This window comes from Chlamydotis macqueenii, chromosome 11 (assembly GCF_036417535.1).
Source record: "Chlamydotis macqueenii isolate bChlMac1 chromosome 11, bChlMac1.mat, whole genome shotgun sequence".
In the NCBI taxonomy this organism is placed as follows: Eukaryota; Metazoa; Chordata; class Aves; order Otidiformes; family Otididae; genus Chlamydotis; species Chlamydotis macqueenii.
In genome coordinates this window covers 20,516,734-20,540,722 of record NC_141566.1, presented here as the reverse complement: position 1 = coordinate 20,540,722, position 23,989 = coordinate 20,516,734, and the positions used below count along the sequence as shown (strand labels likewise).

Here is a 23,989-nt window from a genome sequence, read left to right as displayed (position 1 = left end):
TTGTCATTAAGGTTCTTATTGGAATAATTTATCATTAACTTAATTATTTATCATCCTTTTCTAAAAGGAGCTCATGGTACTCTAAAGATTTCAGCATTCTGAAAATTACATCAATCTATAAAAATTAAAATTAGTTCATTTTAAAGTTTATAATTGAGTAAAAAAATGTATAGCCTCTGTCATTTTATAAACAAAGCACAAACTAGAAGAGTTCACTTGGAATGCAAGTTGACATATTTGCATTTGTTTGGCTGTGGCCTGTTTGTAATCACTACCATTTTCTGGTTTCCTGTGGCCAGTGCATTTTTAGAAAGTTTTCAATAGAGCAGCAACATTAAAAATAGAACTTTAAAAAGCTGTTAAAATCCTTTTTTGAATTCCGACACATATTGCAGTTCTTTCCGAGCCAAATGTTCACATTTGAGATCCTGGCTCTGGCCCACTGTGGAGACAGGCTAGAACCACACGGTTTATCTCTTACCTTATAAGAGGATTTTAATTGAAATCTCTTCAAGGTTGCCTTTATTATTTTCCCTCCGCCGTCCTGTGTAATTGGGTATTATCTTCCTCTAAAAGGAAGTAGTTATAGAGCACATGGTGATATATGTAGACTGCTTTGATTCTGAACACCTAAATCTTTTTCTGTTTTTCTTGTTGTTTAATAGCGGTGGGAATACACGCTTTGATCAGAAGGGCAATGATGATTCAAGTGTTATATTGAACTCTGACAGGTCAGATGTAGTCAAAACATATCAAACATAACAGCACTTAATGCTTGCATGTACTTACTCAGTTACTGCTCTGGCATTCCTTAAGCTTGTCATTCTTAAATGTTCACCTGGAGGCTGCTGCAGTTTGGCCTCGGGGAGGTTGTGTCTGGAGAGCTGCAGTACGGCCGCAGCATTCTGGTTCCTGTTCAGTACCGGTCAGCCTGACGCCAGGGCGGAAGACTTGTGGTAGTTGTAACGCTTATGGCAGGCCTTTGCTATGGTCATTTATTGCTACTGTAAAAAATCTGCCGTGTTTGGAGCAGAAATGGAGGGAAGGGTTCAATAAAGATAGTTTTAGAGGTGCTGAGGGCTGAGCTTTTCTGTGAAAGAAATTGACCTTTGAAAAAATATTCTGGGCCGGGTTGGAGCCATACTGCTTTGTTTGGCAGAACTGTGGGTAGGAAGTAACCATCGGTGTTCAAATTAAAACACCGATGACTTAGTTAAGTAATGTTTTTAAAAGGGCACGATATTTAAAAGGGTAAGTGGAGAATCTATCCTGCACCTATTCACTTTCCTTGAATGGCAAATCTAGAAATCCTGTGTGAGGAGGAAAAGATGTAAATAAGTAAGGTGAGGAAAATCCTCCAAAGTCCTCCCTGTAAATACTTACGCATGCCTTGTCGTTTCCCAGAGCTGAGTGTGAACCAGTAGCCTAATTGTCACTTGCAAGTGGTTGCTCTCTCCAGTAATTCCTTTCTAGGTAGGCTTGTTCTTGAAATTTGAGTTACTGCAGCAAGCTTCTTGGTATAATTCTTGAAAATAAGATGATGAGACTAAATGGAGGCAATAGTTTAGCCCCTGAGACCCGGGGCTAGGGTTAGTTGTGAGTAATTAAGGGTTTGCTTTAGATGTACCGTTTTTTCTGACGCCAGTGGAAGGGACAAATTTTAAGACTTGTGGTGTCAAGTCTAGTTATCTAGATCAGGTCACAAGTATATTCACAAAGAATACAAGCTTTAGAAGTGAATGCTAGCAAATCCTGTAAGCGTTGCAGTGTATTTCTGTCTGTCTGTACCGGTTTGGGTATTACATAGAATACATTTTTCAAGAATGTAATATTAAAGAAATTTCTTCAATAATAGTGTTACTCAGGAAACAGGGCAAACCAACTTTAATGGTAATTCACTGTGAAGTGCTAAGCAGTGGGAATTTATTTTATTTGTAGTGACCAAGCTAATACATCCATTTCATATAGGAAGGACAAAAGGACTGCTGAATGGAGCCAAATTTTTCTCGTATTTAAACTAGTACAATTCCACTGATTTCAGTGGTGTAACGTGGAAGAAAGATTGGCTTAGGTTTAGAAAAATAATAATTTTTAAGAATTTCACTTTCAGTTCTGATTTTGTGTATCTGACTGGTTTGACCCTTTTTTTTGGTTGTTTTTTTTCCTCATGTGCCTGTGGAAATATGGATAGAAATTCAGCGGCATTTAAATGTGTAAGAAACTACTTTTATCATAAACATCTTTATATACTGCCATTTATAATTCAGTTTCAAAACCTCTTCAACCATTCAGGATAAGAGGATAATGTAAGCATTCTTTTTTTTTTTTTTTAAGCCTGTAAAAATACATTTTCTGTTTTCCTGTAGAAACAGTTCATGGTAAATTCATATTTAAATAACCGAGAAGATTAAGAAATGACTCTAAGTAGCTTTTTGTGAGCATATAAAATCCCTTCAGTTCTAGTGCTGTTCTTTTTTATGGCTGTGTTTAGAGTTTAGAGTAACTTGAATTACTCAGCTCTATCCAGGGGCTGTATAGATAAATCAAACGATCATTTCTCTTCAGTTAGGATCTTAAAGCTGTTACATATATGTTTCCTATGTTGCTGTAGCATAGTCTGTCTTCCTCCTCAGCACTGAATTTTCAACTAAGGATCCAGACTGAAATTATTTCATGACTTCTAGTCATCATCTTTTGATTTAAAATGTACAGTGATCTCAACATATTATTAAAATGGAGACAGTGTTCACTTACGCCTTATTTTGTTGAGAAACATAGCTAAAAAAATAAATCCGGCTTCAGCAGCATCATTTCAGACCAACAGGAGTAATCAGGCACAGTTTATCAAAACTGCTTATGTTTGCAAAGAGCAGGCTGTAACAGACCTTTTCAGCTAATAGAAGACTTCCTTCACATTTGAAGTTAAGTGGAAAGCTTTCAAAATTCAATTATGGAATTTTTCCTTAGGTTGGCTGGCAGTTAAAGAACCTAGTAAATGCATTGCGGGAAGACCCAAATGGAGTGATTTTAACCTTGAAAAAACGTCCTCAGAATACTCTGGTTTCTGCTCCTGCCCTTCTGAAGAATGTGAGGTGGAAGCCTCTTGCACTTCAGGTAAGAAGGCTGTTGCAACACTGGTGTCATGGTAAATCTTTTACTCTATTCAAGAGAAAACACTGGAATTTTCCCTTCTGATGAAAGAAACAGGAGCCCCTGAAGAGTCCCAAATTCATTTGAAATAGGGTGCTGAGATAAGTTTGTGTGGCAATACTGCATGTGTCAATAAGATTGGTTTCCTCCATTTTTTGGTGAAGATGAGATCCACGGGAATTCACAGAAGGAGGGAACATTTACAAATAGCGTTACTGAAGAACAAGGCAGCCTCAGATTCAGTAGCTTGCTTGGACTAGCAGAGGCAACATTGCCCCCCTGTTTCTGTTATTTCACAGTCTGTCAAAACTACTTGTTTGTAATCAAGTGTGTCAGACCTTCTCAGTTTCAGGAAAAGTCTGTCTCTGTTCCACATCTCTCATCAAGGCTGAGGGTTTGGTAGCAGTGCAGACAGAACCTCTGATATTTTCTGCGTACTTATTCCTTGAAAACCTGTTGATATGAAAAAAATCAGTTATGAACATCGCCCCTGGTTCTTCCTACAGCATCAACATATGTAGTAGAACTTGACTCACCCTAAACAGGCTGAACTCAAAATGTTAATACTAAAGGAAGTTTTGAGTAAGTTAGTAACTATGCATGTTTAATACTATATAATGTCTGTAATACGTTTATGTGCCGAAATCGTACACAGCTGCTGCGCTGAAGGAGTTTGTGTAATCCTTGCAGCTCAGGAGCGCTGACACTTGGGGTTTGTGCCATCTTTTCTTTCTCTGTGACTATCTCTGGGGGAGAGGAAAGGGGCATTGTGACAGCCAGGGAATGTTCAGAACTCTTCAGCTTATTCTGTCCCAAGGGTGCAGGAATAATGTTCTACGTTCTTCGCTCTAGCAGGATGATTGTGTATCTACTTGTGACTTCATCTGAAGCTTCCAAGGGCAGCAAAATGAAAATTGTGTTTGCAACTGGGCTGCCATAGAGATCCTCTCTTTAAATTAGTACATTGAAGAATGTACTAATTAAGAAAAAGAATTAAAACAGCCCTGAAGAACTAAAGCAGCCTTAGTTCTGGAAGTTTTCTCGGTGTGAAAAAAAATATGTACTGTATACATGGCACAGTATTTTCTACAAGACATGCCAGCCTTTGGTTGCCAGATAAGTGAAAGTGCACCAAGCTATTTTTGTGGAATTATCAACAGTTTCTATTTTTGTGCTGGGACCTCTCCTGATGACCCCGAACACAAGAACCCCTGAGGATCGAAGGGTGCTTTAAGTGTTAGTTCGATACGTTTCTTCTATATCAGAGAATAGCGCAGTGAGGTATTTAAATAAAAATATAAATCACTTTGGAAAATAAGAAGAGCATTCCCAGTGTTACTCCTTAACGGTAGATTTTGTAAAAACAACTTTAGGTCTTCTTTAGCATCTTTAGGTCTTCTCTAGTCTTCATGCCACAGAGGCAAGCTCAGATATTAAGACCTGGGTACGTTTCAGGACACAGTTTTTGTTTTGCCTGTTTCCTACAGTTGTCACTTGGATCTGCTATTATTTATTATTGCCATTAGTGACTTGGAACTAGCATGACTAAATTTCAAGATGATACTGAAGCTTGTGTTTCCTGGACAGCTGACATAACAGCTTGATGCTGCTGGAAAGCAGTGATCTCACTTCCCTCTCCCTGTTCTTGGCTGCAGAATCTCCTCGCCTTTGTTTTGACTTTGGCATTTTTTAGACTCTCTAGAATAAGCTCAATATGTTGAATTGGTATGAAGGCTCCTGGGTTTATTTATTTGTTGTTTTTCTGGAGTTTTCTACCACTAATGGATTAAATTGGCAGAGGCTATTGATAGGCATTCAGAAATAAGCAGAACACATTCAGATAGAAAGTTTTATATGTAGACAAAATTAACCGGCTGCATCAACGTAGGATCTGGAATGACCAGAAACAATCTGTAGAAAAAGAATCTCAGTTAGTAGATCAAAACTGAAAACAATTCAGGAAATGGCAGACTGCCACAAAAATGGATAACGTATATGGATGTGTTCTCTTGCATGGTGTATTACATGTTACATCTGTGTTATCCATATATAAATACATGGATATACGTAACGCGCTATGACAAATAGCACATGCAAAGCAATTCTTCCATTCTGATTTAGTGCTGGTAAAAAACAAAACACAAGCAGTACATAATTAGGGAAGTGACGAAGGAAATAGGATTTGGGAACTTGAAATTCAGAGGTCCGAAATAATATTTGTTAACTCAGATTGGTGCACAGCAGGAATTTTTAAAATAAAAGTTGTCATGTTTTCTGTTATTACTTGAGGCACTTATAGGTGGTGTTAATAATTTTTTTTCCAGAATAATTATGTTTAAAATTATACTATATCGTTATTTTATGAATTATTAATGATACAGAATCTGTGAATCCTCATAAAATTTATTGCTTGGTCTCATTGTACTATTCATTTTCTGTATATAGTTTCCCTTGATGCTTAATTAACAACAGCAGAATGTTAACATATGCCAAAGTTCTGTGCTACAATTATCTTTCAGTGAGACAACATGTCAGTCATACCACTTTTTCATTTTGTCTCTAGTTGGCATGATGTGATATTAGAAAACTATTTTAATTTTTAAATTCTGTGATTATCTTCCCACTCAATATAAAATGATTCTTTCATCTGCAATGGCAAAAAGTGCTCTGTTTTTTTATAAAACTGAGCACACGCACAACTTCATTCAGGTAAAATATAGCATTTATTGTATTTTTGCTTTTTATTTGCAGAAAATTTTCTAATTGTGATAATCATTTCTGTTACAAATACTTGACCCAGAACATTAAACTTTTTATTATTTAGCTTGAGATATAGAGTCTGTCAGGTGATATCAGTATTAAAGCTTACGTCATCAGTGACAGTTCTGTAATAACTCTTAGATTTAGAAAATACATGTTCTGCTCTGCAGCTTTATAAGGATCTTCAGAGTAATTCTAGCTAAGTAGTTCATTTCTGATTTTGAAAACCGTGTGAATTTGGAGAATTATGAATTATGCTTTGTACAAAAGAGAAATTCTATAGCATTATGAGAACAGATGCTTGTAGAGCAAAAAAAAAAAGGAAAATAACAAGTTGGTGTATACCACGTCTCGTATACCACTCAGGTTAGTTTGGAGTTCATAGTTTGGCTGCTGTACCCTGGTAGAATTGTTCAGATGACCTCTGAAATTACATGCTGCCCATTTACTTTACCGTGTCAGTGAGAAACATCTTGGGCAAGGAAAGACTTGTAACTCCTCAGACTAAGACAGTGCAGCAAGTAAGAAAGTTGTGTTCTGTTCTCTGAAGTGTCTTGTATCAGCGGAGATGGGAACAGTCATTTCCTCTCCGTCTTAATGCCACTTGTGCTTTTATTGACTTCTATTGGATTCTTATGTATTTCATTGTATCCTCTTGCTCTGAGGACAAAAATTATTTACACATCAAAAGAAGGTATCTAGCTCAAGTTTCAAAAAAAAAAAATCCACCAGACTTGAAAACACTGCGAACATACGTGCTGTTTCACAGCACAGCTATACCAATCTACCACTTTGTGAGAAACACTCAACCACATCCAGAGCTCTGTTTCTGATGGTCAGTAGTACTTGCATTGTTGACCATTTAATTTTTTCTGAATAGCAGCTTGTCCAATAAGCAATTAGTCATCTGTATCACTGGCATGAATGAATCTATTCTGACAAAAATGACACACTGCAGGAATTTATAGGGCGACACGCAGTTACAAAGCCCCATTTTCCCTTACCGCAGGCCATCCTGTGTGTTTTCTGTGAATTCACCCATCAGGGGAATTCTGGGGATTGAGTTTATTCCTTCAAGGGAGAGAGCAGAGAGTCAGTACCCCATCCTTAATCTTCATACCCCCTCAAAAGGTAAGGGATGTCCATGTTCAAGCCTCTCATTGCTGCACCACCGGGCTTTACCAGCTTCTTGTCCTGCTGGTTTTTTGCAGGATGCACTGGGGTCATACATTTGTTGTTTTGAACAGCACTTTTAAAATAGATACAATATTTAATTATCCCAAATATTTACAAAACACACTCAGAACCACAGCAATGTACTTTATTTCTGAAATAGTTTGAATTTTTCTCTTTGGCAAACAATCGTTTATTTCTGATGAGTTTTGAAGTTAGCATTTGTCTTTCATTTTTAGTCTGGTATTTCAGCATGGCTTCATCATTTTTCTGATAAGCAGCTATTCTCATTAAAAACTTTGAATAACATAGAGCAGATACTTCAAGTGTCACTTTTCAGAAGTCCTCTATAAACAAATGTGTTTTCCTTGGGATTTTCTTTAACCTGTGCCTGTATTTGCGCACACCTCAGTAAACATTCATTTGTACACACACAAAGTCAGTATAATAACTTTAAGTAATTTGATTGGAATTGAGATATAAGACTTAAATTATTAACTGTGTCTGTTTAATTGATAGTCCTGGTTGGGATTATATTTACTATTTATTAAAATTGCCTTTTTGGATTTGATATAATACTAAAATATCATATTAAATACCCTCATTAAACTAACGTTTTAATAATATTACAAGAACTGTGTGCTATTTTGCAGATACCTAAAACCACTGAAATTCCTTGTCTGTTACCACAGACATATCTGGAGCTCAGAATGATGATATACATCTTTGCTCCCTTCCCTCTGAGCTTCAGATCAGAGAAGAATTATATTTGCTGGAATTATCTTAGTGATGGCAGAGGAGGAGAAAGCAGGTGCTCTCTTCTCTGCGTCAGAGTCTCCCAGGCCAGATAAGTGAAGAAGGTTTCCTTTGAGCAACTAGCAGAATTGCCCAATATGGGTTATTTGGATTGGGTGCATCCTTTGAGGAGGGATAGAAACAGGCATTGTTACGAAGATGTAATGGCTGGCAAATTCTTGGAAAGCACTGAAGATGGGTATTTTTCGTAGAGAAGGTGGAGAACATAAGCTGAGAGGGAGAAGGCAGGAGACAGAAAAGGCAAGAAGAGCAGGGATTTCCTTGGGGGCAAGGAAATTATTATTTTTCAAACATATTTCTTATGAAATGGTGGGAGTTGGATGAATTACAGTAAGGTTAGAAAACCAGGAAATATAATGCTTGTCTTCAGAAAGGGGAAATGCAAGAGCCAGGGCATTACAGGTCAGTCACTTAATGTGCACAAACAGTTTGCAAGCACTTGGAAGAAAACAGATGACTAAAAAACCACGAATTTATTATGAAGAAATCATTAAACAGATTTAATGCTCTTAGGTGAGCAGCTAACTGGTCTGGTAGATAAAGTAAGATATACAGCTTCTTTCCTGATAGTAATACCTTTTCTCATTACATGCTCATAAGTATGGCATAGAGAATTAAGGACTGGGTGAAATTGAGATTGAATGGGTGGAAAATTACTGGAAAATAACAAATAGCTGTTAATGGCTCACCATCTAACAAAGGATGTGCAGTTTAGTACCCAACAGATAGGTGATACATGTGTTTTGTTCCGTGTTTTCCTGACCGCCTGAAGGGTCTGCTCGCTAGATCTGCATACAGTGCTAAACCAGGAGGGCCTGCAAATGCAGTGGGGTCTTGGCTGGTATTTAAAAGTTAGTTTAGAAAACTAGAAAAAAAGCTCTTAAAATGTAATTGAATGAAAGGGGGGCAAATGTAAAGTATTCTACTGTGAAATAATCAAATGCAGTTTTAAAGATTGTAGCAAGTGAATAATATGGCAATAATTCCAAATAATGTGGAAATTACAGTAACAAAAAAGCTGAATGTCATATTAGAAGGAACTGGAATACCTTGCTGAGAGACATAAGCAGGAATATTAAAACAAGCTAAGTGAAATAATTATTGTGCTTTATTCAGCATCAGTACAACCTCAGCTGGGTCCTGAGTGCACCTGTAGTATACACTGAGTACGCCTCGTCTCATCAGTTGGCAAAAGTAGAGCACACTACAGTTCAGTAATGTTTTAGAAAACAAGCCCTAAAAGGGAAGAATTAAGGTGTTTTCCTGTTTTCTAGCCAAAATAAGGGGAAACAGATAGTATTCAGAATGTAAAAATAAAAAGTTAAAGAAGAGTGAAAAGGAAAGGTCTCACTTTCTGGGATAAGTAGGACAAGAATTGAATTAAACTAAAGCAAAAAAAAAGATTACTATAAGGTTAGATTTTAAAAAATCTATCAGGAACAGCATGACTATCACCCTCTTTGGGGGCAAACTGAACAGTCATCTCTCTCCCATCCTTTTTTTTTCTATTGTCAACTTCACTGACTAACCTGTAACCTTGACGACTGCTGAATATACAACCGTTGACAAGAAATTATTCACGAAAGGCTTGGTATGGGTAATTTCTTTTCTGATTCTGAAATGGAGCTTCTGTTTGTCTTTCTGTCATGGTGATAACTTATGTTTTGACCTATGGGAAACTGTATCCAGCTGCAGGTAAGTTGTGGGATTGCTAGAATATCTTATATTTACACTTTTACTAATACTGCCAGACCAGAACTGCAGGAATAATGGTAATGTTCTAAACTTAGTTGATGTAGGTGGTAGGCTCTGATTTCCAAAGATACGAGAAAGTAAGTAGTGGATCATTCTTGTCTTCCACAGTCACTTCTTATCTATTTATATTGATAATACAAAAGAAACCTAAAATGTTTGATCAGAGTATAAGAAGCTTAACAATAAGCATAGAAGACCAATATAATTTGGACTGCTATGCAGACTGATATTCCAATCAGAAAACATCCTTTTTTCTATTTAGAATCGCTTTTAATTGTTGAATCACATAAAAATAATTTCAGTGTTTACCTCTTGAAGACAGAAATCATTGTATTTAGAAAAAGATTGTAATTGGTATTTGTAGCTTTCATCCAATTTCTAGGTCACTGTGTTTTCCTTCCACCTGTAGAAAACTAGTTATATCTGAGTATGATTTTGTATTTGAATGGGAATTTTTCATATAAATAATCTAAACAATAATACTAAATTTCTACTATACTATGCTAAATTAATAAGTATTTTCTGTGACTTGAATATAAACACAGACTGTACCTTGGCTGAACAATATTCTTTGTGTGTGTATCTTTGTGTCCTGCACAGAATATTGGGTTGTACTCCTTACAGCCATGGACTTGAGCTTCCCTATGACACTGGATTTCAAAAATTATATTTAACTTCATTTAAATCATTTTAAAAAGCAAAAATTAACCCCTAGATTTTATTAATACTTCCAATATTTATGATTCTCATGTTTATTGCTTTGGTTAATGTATATTTAATTGCTAGTTACCTTAGAACTTGTATTTGTATCACCACGATACAATCATCACAGCTATGGTTTCAGTGAAAGAATAAGAAACAGATGACTAGAAGTTCAGTTTTCTTAAAAAAAAAATCTAGGTATTATGTCCTTTTTAACAACTAATCTTTTTCTGAAACCAACATTACAGTTATGAACACTTTCATTCAGTGCAAGTATTCCACAGTTCTGTAGTTAATTTTTATGTTAATAGTATATATCCTTCCTCCCCATATAACTTATTTTCTGCATTGGTTAAAAATCGTATTTTGATTCTGAGTCTCAGATTTTTCCATGAGATGGCTTTTAAATTAATTTCACTACTGGTCTTTCATAAGTTTCTTTCATACCTAGTCTGGAACTCTTTGGTAAAACAGTGCTTCAGTAGACATCTTGTTTGGGAGAAATGTCAGTAATTCCAAAAAATGACTAATCAGAAACAAGAGGTCAAGATTCCTGAAATTATGCACATTGACTTTGTTGTTACTTGTAGTGCAGAAAACATTAATTTATTCTTAATGTGCTTTTTCTTTTTTCTTTCTTTTTTTTTTTTTTTTACAGCCTGTAATTCCAACCAGTCCAACAAGCAGCTCTACGACACCAACAAGTACAATGGGCATATCCTCAAAAATGGACAATTCCACGCTCCAGGATATTTTCATTCTGTCTCCTATGTCGGGACTTTATGGCCCCAGGTATTTACATCCTAATGAATTTGAGGTTTTGAAAAATAAAATTTTACACTTTCATTTCACTAGATTAAAAAACTGAATAAACAAGAAGTCCCACAGTCAATCTAAATATTTAGTAAAATTATTATCTAGAAAGACATTTAGCAGCATATCATTATTGTGAGAGATTTAACTTTCACTTAGCTAGATACCAGTTGAGCAAAACCTGCGTTTAGTCTTAAACCAAGAAAGCATTTCAAGTAATCTCTAACCATGTAGTTTTGTTTATTTTTATGTGACCACCTGTATCTTATTCTCAAGCAGGCATTTCTGCAAGAGAAACCCTTGCCTTCCCAGGTTATAACAATTCCTTATGCTCTCTTTCGAATACTAGAGAACTTCTGAGTAACTGTGTTTGTCTTACAGTTAAAGTGGAACTGAATAACGATTTCATTCATTTACGTTTGTTGAATTGAATCACTTTTATGAAAGTTCACACAGAGAGCATTTCAGTTATGCGACTTTTCATTTGTAGTGTTTGGGAGAAACAGTTGCATGCTTTATTTTTATGACAAAAAGTTAATTTCTCCATAATCTTCTGGTTTACTGCTTTTAGAGATGAAATTGGAATCATGTCTTGTGATGACATCAGCAAATTTGGAAAGTCTGGAATGAAAGGCTCTGAGTCTCCAAGCTATTTTCTGGAGCATGACAGTGGGAAATACTACACCTTAATTGAGGGTGAAGGCCACCCTGTGGGCTCTGAGTACGAGAGAAGCAGAGCTACAGGAGTGCGGAGAAGAGAAAAAACACCCACTCATGGTAGGCCTGATTTCTTTAACGTTTCTAAATTGACCAGATTTACAAATTGTGCTATTAACACCGCAACACCCCCAAATATCTGTCATTCTTTGTTAGACCTATTGGCTCTGAATACTAGCCAAAAGTTTATGTGAAGGAATAATTAGTATAATTACAAGCTAACATTCAGGATCAGGAGTGTGTAAGTTGTTTATTCTGCAGTGCACGATTAAAAATTTGAATGAGACTTTATGGTAAAAAATGGCAAAATACCAATTGTAAAATGGACAGAACCGTGTGTATATATACACACCACCTTTTCAGAGTAGGGAAATTTTAACAGATCTTTGTTACGTACAGGATATTTTTAGTAACTTGTACGGCCATATACATGAAAGAGCTGTAACACTGAAGAAGGATTCCATCTTCAGACTAGTAAGACTCAGTCTTTGTCTCCCTGATAAGTGACATCATTTTATAATAAAATTAGAATGAAAGATAAATCTTAACTGTGATTAAAATTGGAGCCACATGGATGTATTTGGCTTGCTTTCATAAATTCATACTGCATGATGACTTAAAATGCTGGGCTCTGTGCCTGACCCCAGTAATACGGAAGATTTTTCTTGTGTTTAGGAGGGACAGTTCTGATTGTCTGTAACTTTAAAAGTCTAGAAGGAATTTGATTTTAAAGTCTCAGAAATATGCGTCTGTTTCAAAAACAATTCTTAAAACAATAATTTTTTAGTTTATAATCCTTACTTGTTTCTCTTTCCTTTCCATATTACTGATACTTGCTTTTGTTTGACTTGTTGGGGTTTTTTCTTAATAATGTTCTTCTAAAGCCAAATATGAGATTGGAAGTTGAATAATACATTTGTAGTTACAAGTAGTTTCAACTTTTAGGCAGACAGGGAAACTACATACATTTTCCTACAATTAGTTATACTTGTGCTCATACCATAAAAGTTAGTGTATAATATGGAAAAATCTCACTACTCTAGATATATGTTACCCCTTCAATTTTCAGATAATTATGTTATCCAGAAGCATACTTGTCTTACACCTGTTAGTTCTTAAATCTTCCTAACATTTTAGCAGCTGAAAAGCTGTATTTTGGAAGAATGGTGAATAAAAAACTATATTTAGCATACATATGATCCACGGAAAATACTTTGTCATTCTAATCAAGCTGAAGAAATTGATAGTGAAAAAGAAACTCTTTTTAAGTTCTATAATTATCCTAGAAACAGTAGCAAACTACTTGAAAAAATTTTGTCAAATCCTAAATAAACACACTCAATTTAGCTGGCATATGGACAAAGGATTCTTTGGCTTTCTGGGTCAGATGGAACTTAACCCATAATCTAGAGGGTGTGTTTCTGTGTTTTGTGATAATAATAAAACACTGGCAATGCCAAAGTGCTAATGCTTCATAGTCAGTTTTGCAGTATTCCTCATTTAATAGCCTGCTATCAAGATTCTACTCATACCGTAGCAGGGAATGACTAACGCGCATTAACATCTTACAGCCATAGTGCCATAAAATCATATTCATTAAAACCCTAATGTCTGAATCTTGTTTGTTGTTGTTGCCAAACTGCACTCCATGTTTTCTTTTTAAAGCGTGTGACATTTATGTCCCTTGAAACTATGAGATCGGCTCCAGGTCAGATAGGTTTTACTGTTTAACTGGTAGGTATGTGAGGTTGTATCTGTATTAACAGCCTTTCTAGTTATATCCAGTATATATGATGTTTAATTGATCCTGAGTGCTACAGCTTTACTAGCGTAGAGGTACTCATAAAAAGGATTGCTCTGAAGGGTCATGCAGTGTCTGTACTTTATGGGCATTACTTACTCTACAGCCTTCTATTTTTAGTCTTCAAAAATTATATTGGTTTGTCTTGAATTGTTTCCAGGAGATTTAAGGCCTGTCTCTATGCCTACTGAGTACAGTTGGATAGGAGAGTCAAAAGAACAAAACATGTACAAGAGGGGAAGCAGAGGTGAGTATTTTTTTTTTTCTACTGTTCTCCAAGTTTTTTTTTCTTAAGAAGCATGCAGATATCTTCATGGGAACCAAATCTATTTTTACCGAGTGCCACGGAATAGAAAAGAGCCAGTTTAGTGTCTGAGTTCTTGTGTTTCTATTTCTGAAAATTAAAAACTTAAAAACTCCTATTAGTAGAAGGGATTTCCTCTATCTAACTCTGTTACAAAGAAAGATAAACATCAAGGGAAAGAGGACTTACAAGATTCAGATATTTATTAATAGCAATAAATTCTTAATCTGCACAGTTCTAGAAAACAATAAGTGATATTATAGATGTAAGGTAATGTCCTTTGAGACGCATTTTGATTGGTATGAATGAATATTTGAAACCAGAATCAGCAATTGCACTGTCGCTGTTCAGACCAGCAGTCCTAATCATAGAAATTTCTCTTGATTCCAGAGGGAATGATGAACTCTAAATGAAGCATGGTGATAGCAAAGTTCCTTTTTCCTTTTGCTAAAAAGCAATTATATAATTCAAAAGAATATTCTTAAAATATGCAAATATGTGTATTGTTATGCTAGTTGTTAAAGATTCTTAAATAAATGCTGTCTTTTCAGAATCTTTTAGGCACAGTTTGGGTAGCTGAGAGGAGTTCAATTTGGCTACTTATAGTGTGACAAAACTGAGTGATACTCTTGAAAATTAAGTAGGATTTTAAACTACCTTTTTCTGTAATCTTTCATTCCAAAAGAAAATAAATCTTGTTTTAAGGCACAAGCCTTTTGTGATTTATTCCAAATGTTTTGATTTATGTTTAGTTTGTATTTCACTGTTACAGACAGAGTCTTTTCCTCAGACGTTGCTGGTCCAGTTCCCATTTTGAAATTGTGCCCAAGTATACTGCACATCTCCTTAAGACCATTATTCCAGTTTGTCAGGTTCCTTGAAATTAGAATCCTTGCCTCTGGAAGTCCCAGGGATGCTCCCTGCTCGATAAAATTTACAAATATTTTCTGTGTATGCTCACTCTCACCTCAAATGGCAGGGGATGTCAGTAAATGTGGTACCGAGCCCAGTGCAAGCCCTCACAATTCACTTGACGTTCCCAGGACTCTTTCCAGTTCAGTAGTACCAAGTGATGGGCTTTGACATTTCACTGAAACCTTTTGGCTGTGTGTATATCCTCTTTGTTGCACAAGCCACGTGATGTGGACTAGCTTCATACTGTCTGCCATGCAAGCACCTGTGTGTGCACCCCCATCTTTTCTGTGGCTGGGTTTTGTGACAGTACTTAGTTTGCTCTTGATTGGAGCCTTGGTACAAATAAGTTTGCGGAAGAGCGAGCCTCAGACGAAGCGGGGAATTAACCAAGCTGGCAATGCAGATGCAGCCCAAATGGTTCTGTTTCCCCTTACTAATGTTTCTTTTTTCTTTTTTTTTTTCCCTCCAACAACTGACTCTGAGAATTCACTCCTGCGGTATCTGAGTGACGACAAGATACTAGTTATCCAAGAAGAGCCTTTGACACAGAAAGACAACAAAAGGGACACAGGTCGTAGGTCACGAAAAAAGGGCAAAAATATAAGCAATCCAAACTACCCTATTAGTCCATCTGTATTGACATCTGCTATCAATGTTAGGCTTGAGCCTGGACAGCAAGATATCTTGAATTTCTCGCTAGCAGAAAACAACACGGTTCCACTTTATCACGTAAGTACATAACAAAAAACCTTGTTACATAAAGTACATGAGAAATGCTAAAATGTTTTCCTTTTAGGATTGATACAGGTATAAAGGCATGTTCTTCTACTTTACATGTTAATGTTATATTTTACAGTCTAAGAAAGTTGCTTAATGTCAGTGTCATGATAGCTTTCACCTAAGAACAGTCTAGACAGAACGGGAAAATGCAGGGCAAGGACCACTTGATAGCAAATGCTTTAAGTAAAATAGTGCTCTTAATTACTTAGTCTCACTGAGTTTAGTTTTAATTTGACTGTATTATTTTTGCGAAGATTCATAAGGATCCTGTACTCAGCCTCTGATAATAATTGTACATTAGTTTGTATGCTTTTATATTTCCACTTCAATCACTGTCTTGTACAAACAGACAAGCTTAATGAAGTTACTGTTTATTTAAATTGCGGTACCACAGCCACAATCTATTCATGTGCATTTGCTCAGACTCATAATAGAGGAAATATTTTGGACTAAAAACTATGGAGAAGATATAATTCATTGGATGAATGATTGTCCAGTTCGTGTAGCCACCATGAAAAATCACTAGGTTCTCAGGACTGTTGGCTAGTGCAGAATTTCGCAGTAGTGATTTGAATGTCCTGAAATAACCTCTTTCAGAGCTCAGTCCTCACTGTTCATGCTTTGTATGTGTATATTGCTTTTTATAGAAGTGTTCTTAAATTTTACTCATGGTCCTACCATTTCGGAGCGAACCGGTCCGTTCTCAAGATATATTATCTTGCACAAGTTCCATGCCATCACGTGAGCTTTGTGTTCTGTATAGCAGTTTGCAAATCACTCTATACAGAAAAACAACTTGTTGCACATTATAGAAATATGATTTTATCTGAAGTCTGCAATATTATAATATGCAGTTTTAAATTATTTTTGTCAACTGTTTGTAGGTCACAGTGTCTAGGAGCAGTTCTTCATTCTGTGGCTTTCATTGTGTATTAAGAGAAATGCAACTACTTGAAACAGACATGATAAATTAGTGTGATATTGTATGATAACACAATAAATATGAAAGAAGCTAATGACATAATATGTCAATTGTAAAGGGTCTGAGGAAAATGGAGGAAACTGGAAAAAAAGTGGTGTCATGGGAGGAGATAACATAACATGTAGTGGTTGGTGTACACAAGAAGTACAGTACCTGTTTCATAAACTCTGTTATAATGGGCAGTAATTACAGATGAGGACACACGTAAAATGATTACTCATGGACTGACAGAGTGGTATAAATTCTTTTATCACCATAAATTTTCTGAACATCAGAGACAGACCTTGGCAGTCCTTCAGGAGATAGTTGTAGCAATCGGAATATCTCAGGCACTTAGTCAACTGCCTTATAAATATACAAGAGGAACTGAATCGACAAATATGACTTGCTGACACAGGTTTTGTGAGTTCTTGCCAGTACAGAATCATTCATATTAACGCCGTCTTTCTACTTTGAATACCCAAAGAATTCTGAAAAGCCAAGCAAAAGATTGTTTGGCATATCTATCCTGAAAGATAGCTACCCAGAATGAAAATGTTAAATATCAAAGAAGATTTAATGTCATTTTGATATCAAAAGGGAAGAGAAAAATAACAGATAGTTGTGTTCCTAGACAGAAATTTAGGTCATGACATAGATCATCTCATTTCCTTAATATCTAAAGTTGTTACCAGGATTTTCATAAACTTTTTAATATGTTTACTTAATGAGTTTTTATTCTATTGAGAATTCATTCTACAACAAGACTAAGGGTAATCAAAAGAAGATACTTCTAAACTTTACCTAATGAAATCACCATAAAAAAGCTTTTGCTCCTTTCATATTAAACAAAAAAATTATCTGAGGTCAGCTTACCTCTGCCTTGCTCTTCTAGTCTATGTTCTGTTTTTCTTCAGTGCCATCAGATGACAAAACTGGTTTAGGGTTTTATTGTTGGTTTTGTTTGTTTGGGTTTTTTTGTGGAAGTCAAAATGCCAGAACTGTTTTAATAAAATTTCCATGAATTCCTTTACACTTAACAGATGTCCAGAACAACTTTGGATATGGATCAAAATTTCAGCCCAGATAAATGCTTTGGAAAATGGAGATGATGAGGATCCTATTTAATATTGTCATCTTTAGTAAAGAGAAGGTGGTAGCGTCTTGTAAGCAAACAAGTATGGCGTGATGGAAGGACAAACTGAGTTACACAGCGTCACTTAGCCATTACTTATTTTCTAAGCACTTACATACATACAAACCATAGTTTAAATTACCAGACACAGACGTAAGAACTCTTACAAAATTGGTAATTGCATAGATTCACCACTAGATTAATGCTTTGGAAGGAATATTGGTTCAGAACCTAAAATTAAACAATTAGCCTGATTTCATAAGTTGCTGTGAGGATGCAGTTACTATATAAAATGGATATTTAGGTAATGCAAGATTGGCAGTATGCCCAGGATAGAAAATGATGCATAAAGCTCTGTGGCAGTAAAATACCGCTGTCAAGAAGCACTGCCCCTTTCAGGTTGCATTTATAACTCTAATTTAATTGATATGGAATTCTGTGATGCATGTCACAGAATCTGAGGAAGAGTCAATTACAATTAATAAGGCTGTTACAATTAATTATTAATCAATAGAGTATTTCTTAGAACATGACTTCCTATGTTTATTAATGCTTCGCTTCGGAAGTGACACCGTTCACCAGATTAAGCCTCAGTCGTGAGGATACGTAAGTGTCACAAGCGTGTTTCCATCGCAGTATTGCTGAAACACACTATTGGAATAGACTCTGGGCTCACAAAAACAGAGTTGAAACCTGAATATATTTTTATTTTGCATTTTTCCCCATAAAATGAAACACAAAGTTCTTAATGGAAAACACTCTCCATTTTTAAACTGCTGCTCAGGATTTTAAAAAACTCTAGTGAGCTGTACATTTTCTGCTGCTCGGATACATTTGCACTATGAGAACCAGCTTCTGTCTGAAAGGAATATTGACATTCTTATTCCAGACCCAGTTGGAAAATCCATATGGTGTTCAACTTTGTGGCTTTCCTGCCTCAGATTTACACTAGTTTCTGAAGCTCTGAAATGTAATTTGCTGGTTGCTACATTAAATTCTCAAATAAGATAGTGGTCTCTCATCTGGTTCTACTTGGTGATAAATATCCTGGTCTTATTATCTGCAAAGTCATTGGTTATTTTATTCTGTAGTATCACATATTAAGAAATTGGGCTATAAACTACTGAATCTTCTAAATTTTTTTGTGAATTAGAATTCAATGTGTAGAAGAGACTTAATTTTGAATGAATTTTAAGATAGATTCTTTCACTTCAATATTCCCTACATAGTAAAACAGAAATCATGTCTGCTGTAGGGGAGTCATTGAGAATCTTATGCCAGAAGTCACTTTGTATTTTAAAGATAATTTGAAGCATTATAGTCATTTAGGGTTAGTCACTGTTTCACAGTACTTGCTTAACTTGCTTTTTATGTTCTTCCTGCTGATCACAGGAAGTTGGTAATGCATGCCTTTCAGCACAGAGTGATGTAAATGCCATTTAACTGTTCTTGAAGCTGCAGAAGACAGCCTGACAAATGACATGAAGATAATGGTACATGCTGAGAGCTAAAATGTGTGCAAAACCAATGTAGATCTGGTTTTTTTTTTCTGTAGTGCATGCATGCTGGGATGTGCCAGATGTTCCAGACAGTTTTTGGGAATGATAAGCAGTCTGAGTGCTACTATGAGAAGTAAAATAATTAAGATGGTCTGGAGAATCATATGTATTCAGCACCGTGTGACTGAAGGAGGGGTCTTCTACTGCCTGTTTTGTATGTGCTCATATTTTTTTTCTTCCTTCCTAGCTTTGCAGGAAGAAACAAAACTGTGCCAAGTGTCAAATATGAGAATTACTTTCTTCAGAGTTTTATTTCCTTTATGAATTGCTGAATAAATTATATCTTTGCTTTTTATTTCAGTATCTGTAATACGGAAAACACTCCCTCCCTACCTTGCAAGTATGTTGAGAAATCAGAATGAGAATGATTATGTGGAATCTAGCTGCTCAGAGAAGCTAGTATAAGTCTTTATAGCTTCTGCAGCTTCAGCCTGACTCTGTCCAGTTGTCCACATTGTCAGATAAGATTATTTTGCATTTGTACTGTACCATAACTGTGTACGTGAAGGCTTGAGCTGACAAGTATCCAGCTAGTACCATAAGAGGGATCCTTCAGTAGCAATGTCCAATAATACATTTACAGTTCTGTTCAGATATGATTCTCTAAACCACGCTCTTGATTAATCTATAAAGAGTTCAAAGGGGAAAAGGCATTGAACAGTACAAAGGAAAATAAACTATGGTGGTCCTTGTTTTCTATAAAACCTATTTGCTGTAAGGAGAAGCAAGAAGGCATTTAGATTTGTGTTGGATTCCAGTCCTGAGCAATTTATCCCATAAAGTAAGTTCTGTCATATGCTAGAAAGTACGTCCATCCGTCTCTATAGAGCAGTTGTGAAGTTCAGCTGAGGTCTGAGCATCTCCAGTATTTGCAATATTTATCATCGAGAAGAATGCACCAAATACAAACATGCAAACTCGTCTTATAACATAAATATCATCTCCTGCTGTTGCTGACCAAAGGGTCGCCATGCAGGAAGGCAGCTGTAATAAGAAAAGGGAAGGGGAAGGAATTGGCTTTTTCCCTGACCTGTGCAACTTCTTGAGCTACTCTACATGCTTGCAAGTTCAGCTGCTCCTCATCTTCCACTCCCCTTACCTTTCCCATGCAATTCTGTGCACTGCTGAATATTGGGCTGCACGTCGGCTGTTCTTAACTTCTCAGCAAGAAAATGTTTGTGCTTCGTGACAGTGGAAACTTGCAGTTCAGAGATACGTCCCATCTAACAGCGTAATTTCATGTGATTGGATTTCCAACTGTATTAGGGCTCTGAATGCTTTTTTGCCTTGGGAGGAATGGCATTGTGTTTTTCATGTCAAATCTGTAAAACTTCACCATACCTTTTGTTGAATGGCATTAAATTCTACCTTGGAATTTTTCTGTGATTAAATAAAATTCCATTCTCTAAACTTTTAGTGGATACTTCAAGTGAATATCCACTTTAGTTACTACACATCTTGTATAAAATGAAATTGCTAGTGTACAATATGGAATGATTGCTCATTCCATAAAACTCAGTTTATTGCAACAGAATCAGACTACATTTCCCTTAAATTTCATTAATTTCCCTAAAATTGAAAGAGTGGCTTGATGAGGCAGAGATAGGCTTTGGTCAATATAAACACAGTTAATCCATTGTTGTGATTTGTCCTTTTGGACTATTTTTTGCTTTACTACATGAGATAAATTTTGTTAGACACAGGACAGTCTTCCTTTAGATATTCTTTTAGAATAATTTTTTTAAACCTTATGTATTATCTGGGATAGCTTCTCTTTTGGATGTAACATTTTTCCAAAAATGGAACTTCCATTCCATTAAAAATTTTGCTGCTTTCTCTTCTACTTACTATGTGCTGACATAATATTCATAATTTACCACATAATTAAAAATGTTGAGTGGATATTTTTGTTCTGTCTTTAGTTAATTTTCTCAGCTGTCATCTTGTTTTTTTCAGCATAAAAATTGAGTACCTCTGAACTGTACATGGATGTAGCTTGCATGAGATTATTTCCTGTCTCTGTTATCTCTCCCCTCAACGAGAGTGAGTGGAAGAGAAACCTCAAAGGCTGCTTTCATTCTGAGCTGAGCGGAATAATTTCGCAAGTGTATTCAATGGGTTAAGCAACAGCTCACTGAGCCTGAGAGATAAGTAAAGCCCCTGGCAACAAGGCTACTGTTTCCCTTTTGAACAAGCATAACGTAAAGAAATGCTTAGGATAATGAATATGTGAGTTGAGGAAGCAAGAGAAGAAATCCTTTTTCTAGGGAATTCAATCTCTGAGTATAGCGGAATAGTATTTATAATCAAGGTAAAAGAACCTTTTTTTGCACCTGAATAAATGACATATTTAGATGGCATTAATAAATTGCATTTGCCCGTTAAGATCAGTAACTCTCATTTATCAAACTACAGTAGACTCATTACCAACCCTTCTAGTCTCTTCCCGTAGTAAACAACAAAGAAACAATGACTTTCGCATGTTTTCACACTGTCTCTGCAGTTCAGGGTTCTTCCGTTTTCTGTGATTTATGTGATTTCGTTACTTCTTAGGAGAAAATATTTATTTTCATTATGAAATCCTCATTCAAGAAACCAAACTGATAACCAAAACTTTTTTGGTTATCAGTTACTTGTAGAAATTTCGGGATAAACACGAGTTTCTCCAGAATTTGCGTTGAGAGAGGATCATCAGATCTGCTTGTTAGACCGTACACGCCTTGTTGTCCTTTCCTTTCTATGTGTGTAAGTCAGGAGATCCACTACAATCCCTAGAGCTACCTAAATGTGAGGCTGACTCTGAAGAAGGCTGATAGGTGGCAGTGACCTGAATTTCACAGAATTTGTGCTTTATAGTCTGTGACAGTATCACAGGACTTGTGCCTCCTGAGCCTCCCACGTCTGCTAGTCACGAAAGCGGCCTCTGAGGAAGATGAAGTAAAGTTTTCATTTGGGAACTAGGATAAGGCAATTTGTTTCCCAAGTATCAGGAACATAACACTGTTAAGAAGCAACTGTCCAAAAAAAATTATATATAAGGTTGCTGAACTTGCAGATAGGAGTCTACCTCATATAAGTCATTATCAGTATTGTATCTGTGCATGTCATTACAATTACACAAGGACATTAATTATAGCTGTGTGTACACAAGTATAGAAACGCCACTGTGTGCTTTGTTCCATGTATGCTATCAGAGATCCTTTTTCAAGGTTAGCGTTTCAAACTAGCAGCTACATTGTCCTCCAGTGACAGTTTCTTTGGAGATAAAAATTCAGTCAAATGAAAGGTCGTAGGTTATAGAATCACAGAATACTAGCTTGGAAGGGGCCTCGGGGATCACCTGGTCCAGCCTTTCTTGGCAAGAGCACGGTCTAGACAAGATATCAATCTGTGGTAATCCCTGGTGTCCGTACTTAAATACTGCTGATAATATGTATGTCGTTAATGAGTCTGTCAGGAGCAGAGATTTTTTTTCTAATAATTTAAGTATTGATAAAAACTTAAAAGGTCATCAATATGTTTTCTATTGCTAGCATTGTAATTCTATTTAAAGCAAATACCTTTCAAGTACTCACGTCAGCTGTTTTCTCCCTCTGTTTATACTGATTGCACTGAACTAATTGCACTGAACTAATAATCAGTTACAGCTTGCATAATCTGAGTAGTTATACAGTTAACTCATATTTTTTTTCTTTTTCCCACTATTATAAAGCCATTATAAAATTTCCCTCCTACAGACTACTCTTTAGTTAATTGGATAGCTTATTCAATATATTTGAAAATTAGTGCTCATTAATGCAAAAAAAATAATGGTGTTGAAAGACTTCTAGAAAAACATGTGTTTTTACCAGAAGCACATTTCACTCTGGTGTGCTTTTCAGTCTAATATATGCACGTTCACACATCCAGGCAGTTGTTTACAGTTGTGTGAATGGAATGTATCTGATGAAAAGGAATCTTGGAACCACGGTCCAAGGTGATCACTTGTGATGTAGGTGTTCTTTGGGCATTTTTTGGAAGGAAATAATTAACTGGGCTAGTTTGGTAGTGGTAGTGATTTTTTTTTTTTTTAATACAGGTGATGAAAAGAAGACAGCCAGCCCAGTGTGAACAGGGAGGATTGTTTGAGCTTTGTCAGGGAAGGGAGTGTGGGATGAGTCCCATCTGGGAGAGAAAGTGAATAAACTCTGATTTGGAAAACACTTTGCTTTTAGTTTGGGAGTGGTTTTAGAAAAGAAAAGCCTCTACTAATTAAGAAATAGAATGGGAAACACTTAAACTAAATTATTTTTCCCACTTTCAGTTGCTAAAATTGGTAACACTAGAAGGCAGAGGGATATGAGAAAATCTTTGAGCCTTCTAGTATGAATAAATTTTACTTTTATAACAATATCATGGGTAGTGCTGCTCTCAAAGTTCTTTTACTCATTTGGCCACACAATATACTGGGCTGTCCACAGTATTTTCAGGGATGATCAGATTGGTTCATTCATATTTAATAGTGCATTAGCAGCAGCAGCAATCTGGTATTTATTATGCAGGGTTTTACTGATGGTCTTCAAACGTATTTTGCTGTAGATGTATGCTGTTATCTCTTACAATCTGCCTTGAGAATATCTGAATATTTCTAGATGGTATATTTTCATTT

The 23,989-nt window shown here is 36.0% G+C and overlaps 1 protein-coding gene across 1 annotated transcript in view; it reads left to right on the top strand.

Annotated features, from left to right (window-relative positions):
• LOC147599414 (connector enhancer of kinase suppressor of ras 2-like) overlaps nucleotides 1-23,989 on the top strand; it is a 116,443-nt gene that overhangs the window by 54,490 nt on the left and 37,964 nt on the right. Inside the window, exons 9-13 of the mRNA XM_086756690.1 lie at nucleotides 2,968-3,114; nucleotides 11,015-11,148; nucleotides 11,741-11,946; nucleotides 13,848-13,933; nucleotides 15,381-15,635. Of these exons, the coding sequence (XP_086612816.1) occupies nucleotides 2,968-3,114; nucleotides 11,015-11,148; nucleotides 11,741-11,946; nucleotides 13,848-13,933; nucleotides 15,381-15,635 (828 nt within the window). The remainder of the gene's footprint in view (nucleotides 1-2,967; nucleotides 3,115-11,014; nucleotides 11,149-11,740; nucleotides 11,947-13,847; nucleotides 13,934-15,380; nucleotides 15,636-23,989) is intronic.